This window comes from Nicotiana tomentosiformis, chromosome 6, assembly GCF_000390325.3.
Source record: "Nicotiana tomentosiformis chromosome 6, ASM39032v3, whole genome shotgun sequence".
Classification (NCBI taxonomy): domain Eukaryota; kingdom Viridiplantae; phylum Streptophyta; class Magnoliopsida; order Solanales; family Solanaceae; genus Nicotiana; species Nicotiana tomentosiformis.
The window spans coordinates 57,457,252-57,460,851 of NC_090817.1; the positions used below are offsets into that span (position 1 = coordinate 57,457,252).

At 43.8% G+C, this 3,600-nt stretch overlaps 1 protein-coding gene across 1 annotated transcript; it reads left to right on the forward strand.

Annotated features, from left to right (window-relative positions):
* Positions 1-290: 290 nt before the first annotated feature.
* LOC138894045 (uncharacterized) lies at positions 291-1,025 on the forward strand. Its single transcript, XM_070178719.1, has 2 exons — positions 291-356; positions 447-1,025. Exons 1-2 carry the CDS (start codon positions 291-293, stop codon positions 1,023-1,025), a joined length of 645 nt encoding a protein of 214 aa, XP_070034820.1.
* The last annotated feature ends 2,575 nt before the right edge of the window (positions 1,026-3,600 follow it).

The window sequence follows — 3,600 nt, forward strand, 5'->3', positions numbered from 1 at the left end:
GGCATTTAGGAATAATACCCTTCTTTCATGTTCGTGATCGTGCAATAAAGCTGGTTGTAAGATTTTTCCTCCTTTAACTCCTGAGTTTCTCTAATTTTCAGTACATTGTACCTAAGAAGAAGGCAAGAACTGGCTAAAGAGCCAATGTCACCCCAGGAGTGACAGTTGATCCTATAATTGATGATGCGAGTGAGCACCCGAGGAGTGAGAATATTCCTCTAGTTACTACACTGCCTGACTCTACTACAACTGATCAGATCGCACCTGCCCCTACACCTACTGAGGGTGCAATGGTCCCTCCAACTGATATGCCAGTTCCACCTCCGGTTCCAGCTTCTAATTCTGGTGTTTCTGATGTTGATCTTAGAGGAGCCATATAGATGTTGGCTCAAATAGTGGCTTCCCAGACCCAGAGGTCAAATGTTGCACCCACTTCTTCCAGTCAGCCAGGGGATTCTACTAGTTCCAGGGTGAACAGGTTTCTCCAGTTGGATCCTCCAGTATTCACGGATACTAACCCAGAGGAAGATCCCCAGGATTTCATTGATGAGATGCACAAGAATCTTAGAGCTATGCGTGCTACTGAAATAGAGGCAGTGGAATTGGCTTCCTACCGCTTGAAAGAGGTAACATATTCTTTGTTTGAATTATGGGAGGAGTCCCGTGAAGAAGGGAGCCCTTCGGCGAGGTGGGGTGAGTTTGCCGATTCCTTCATTGATTATTTCTTACCTGCCGAGACTAAGGCAGCCCGTGATGCTGAGTTTGAGAACTTGAGGCAAGGTAGCCTGAGTGTGAGAGATTACCCTATGAGATTCGCGTACCTGTCTAAGTATGCTATATATATGCTGCCCACTATGGAGGCTAGAGTGCGCCGATTTGTACAGGGCCTTAGTCCCTTCGTAATTAATGAGGTTGCTACATCTGCCTTGAATTCTGATATGAACTATGGAAAGATGGTGGCATTCGCTCAAGCCACAGAGACACACAAATTAAGGAGCATAATGGAGCGAGAGGGTAGTAATTAGGCCCGGTATATGGGCAACTTTGGTGGTTCTCATGGTGGTGGCAGGTCAGCCTTCAGATGAGGGTCGTCAGGGCCATCACAGTCCTTTGCTCAGTCTTCGAATATTACACCGCCATCAGGGCTTGGTCAACAGTAGTAGTGGAGCCATTTCAGGCCCAGTCAGGGCAACAGGGGCTCATATCAGCAGGGTCATCATGCTGGTAGATTCTAGCAGTAGAGAAGGCCCCCATGTCCTCGTCGTGGAAAGATGCACCTAGGAATATGCTACATGGACTTACCCATATACTAGAATGCGGATTGAGGGGTCACATTCAGAGGGATTGTCATTCGTCCCGCCAGGGTGCGGGCAAGGGCATGGCACAGCCAGCCAATTCTGCAACTACTACATCCGCAACACCTCCTCCAGCTCGAGGCACTCCAACACCAGCAGGGAGTGGTGCAGTTAGGGGTGGAGCACATAGTTCGGGAGGATCCGGCCATTTCTATGCTGTTAGGGGTCGCCAAAATTCAGAGGCTTCTCCAGATGTTGTCACAGGTATATTGACTGTCCAATCTCATGATGTATATGCTCTTATTGATCCCAGTTCCACTTTGTGATATGTTACACCTTATGTTGCTAAGGAATTAGGGATAGAACCATAACAGCTTTATGAGCCGTTCTCTGTATCTACTCCGGTTGGTGAGTCTATTTTGGCCGCGCGGTTTTATAGGGATTGTGTTGTCATGTTGCGTGGTCGGAACACCGTGGATGATCTTATTGAATTGAGAATGGTCAATTTTGATGTGATAATGGGGATGGATTGGCTTTATTAATGTTTTGCCAAGCTTGATTGCCGAACCAGGACTGTTAGGTTCAAATTTCCAAATGAGCCAGTTATTGAGTGGAAGGGTGATGATGTAGTGCTGAAGGGTAGGTTTATTTCTTACTTTAAGGCCACAAAAATGATCAACAAGGGATGTATTTACCATTTGGTTCGGGTTACGGACACCGATGCTGAGGCACCTACACATGAGTCCGTGCCTGTATTGAATGAATTTCCGGGAGTCTTTTCGGATGAACTCCCTGGGATCCCACCAGAAAAGGAGATTAATTTTGGGATTGATGTGATGCCAGACACACATCCTATATCTATTCCACCCTACAGAATGGCACCGGCAAAATTGAAGGAGCTAAAGGAACAATTAAGAGATTTGTTAGAAAAGGGTTTCATCCGGCCGAGTGTGTTGCCTTGGGACGCACCGGTCTTTTTTGTAAGAAAGAAAGATGGGTCACTAAGAATGTGTATTGACTATCGGCAGCTTAATAAGGTAACAGTCAAAAATAAGTACCCACTGCCAAGGATAGATGTCTTGTTTGACCAATTACAAGGTGCTAGGTACTTCTCCAAAATTGATTTAAGATTCGGGTATTACCAATTGAAGATCAGGGAGTGGGATATTCCAAAAACAACTTTTAGGACCCGATATGGGCACTTTGAACTTTTGGTGATGTCTTTTGGGCTAACAAATGCCCCAGCAGCCTTCATGGATCTTATGAATCGAGGTTTTAAGCCATTCCTCGACTCTTTTGTGATAGTGTTTATTGACGATATTCTTGTATATTCACAAAGTCGAGAAGACCATGTCGATCATCTCAGGGTAGTTCTACAAACCCTGCAGCAGCAGCAGTTATATGCAATTGTGAATTTTGGCTTGAATCGGTTATATTCTTGGGTCATGTAGTCTATAGTGAGGGAATTAAGGTTGATCCTCAGAAAATATTAGCTGTGAAAAATTTGCCGAGGCCTACAACTCCAATAGAGATTCGTAGTTTCTTAGGCTTAGCTGGGTATTACAGAAAGTTTGTGGAGGGGTTTTCTACTCTTTCCTCTCCATTGACTAAATTGACACAGAAGGCAATTAAGTTCCAATGGTCAGATGCTTGAGAAAAGTGTTTCCAAGAATTGAAAGCAAGATTGATTGCGACGCCGGTGTTGACTCTACCAGAGGGTATAGATGGATTTGTGGTATATTGTGATGCTTGAAGAATCGCGCTTGGGAAGACGAGAATGAAATGAAAAAGAATTACCCTCATTTGTTTGAATAACCATGTAATAGCTCTATAAAGTTGTTCCCCTTAATTTTTGTATCACTTGTTCGGCTAATATATAGGCACTACTTTCTAGTTATATGTCCCCCATGAGGCTTCAGTTGGTGTCATTATTTATTCTGTTGTTTCATCTAATTCTATATATGTTGCTAAGGTGTGTTTTGGGGGCTCTCTGACAGGTGGATAGGCCTAAATACAAAGGAAACTCTAGCAAAATTTTCAAAAAGTTAGGAAGTTAGGCAAATTTGGGGCTGATGGTATGTGGCATAACTGAAACTGTGTCGGGGCACCCATTTTCTTAATTTAAAACCCGACCCCCATTCTGTTAAAACACTCTTTAGTCTATTTTGAGTTCATTTTCTGATACTATAGAGTGAGAAAGTAATCCTCATCAATTATTCTTCAATTCTTGTTTGAAACTTTGAAGATTATCAAGGAAAGCAACCTAGGCCTCCATCCTAGAGGTAAGAATCTATACCCTAGCCCT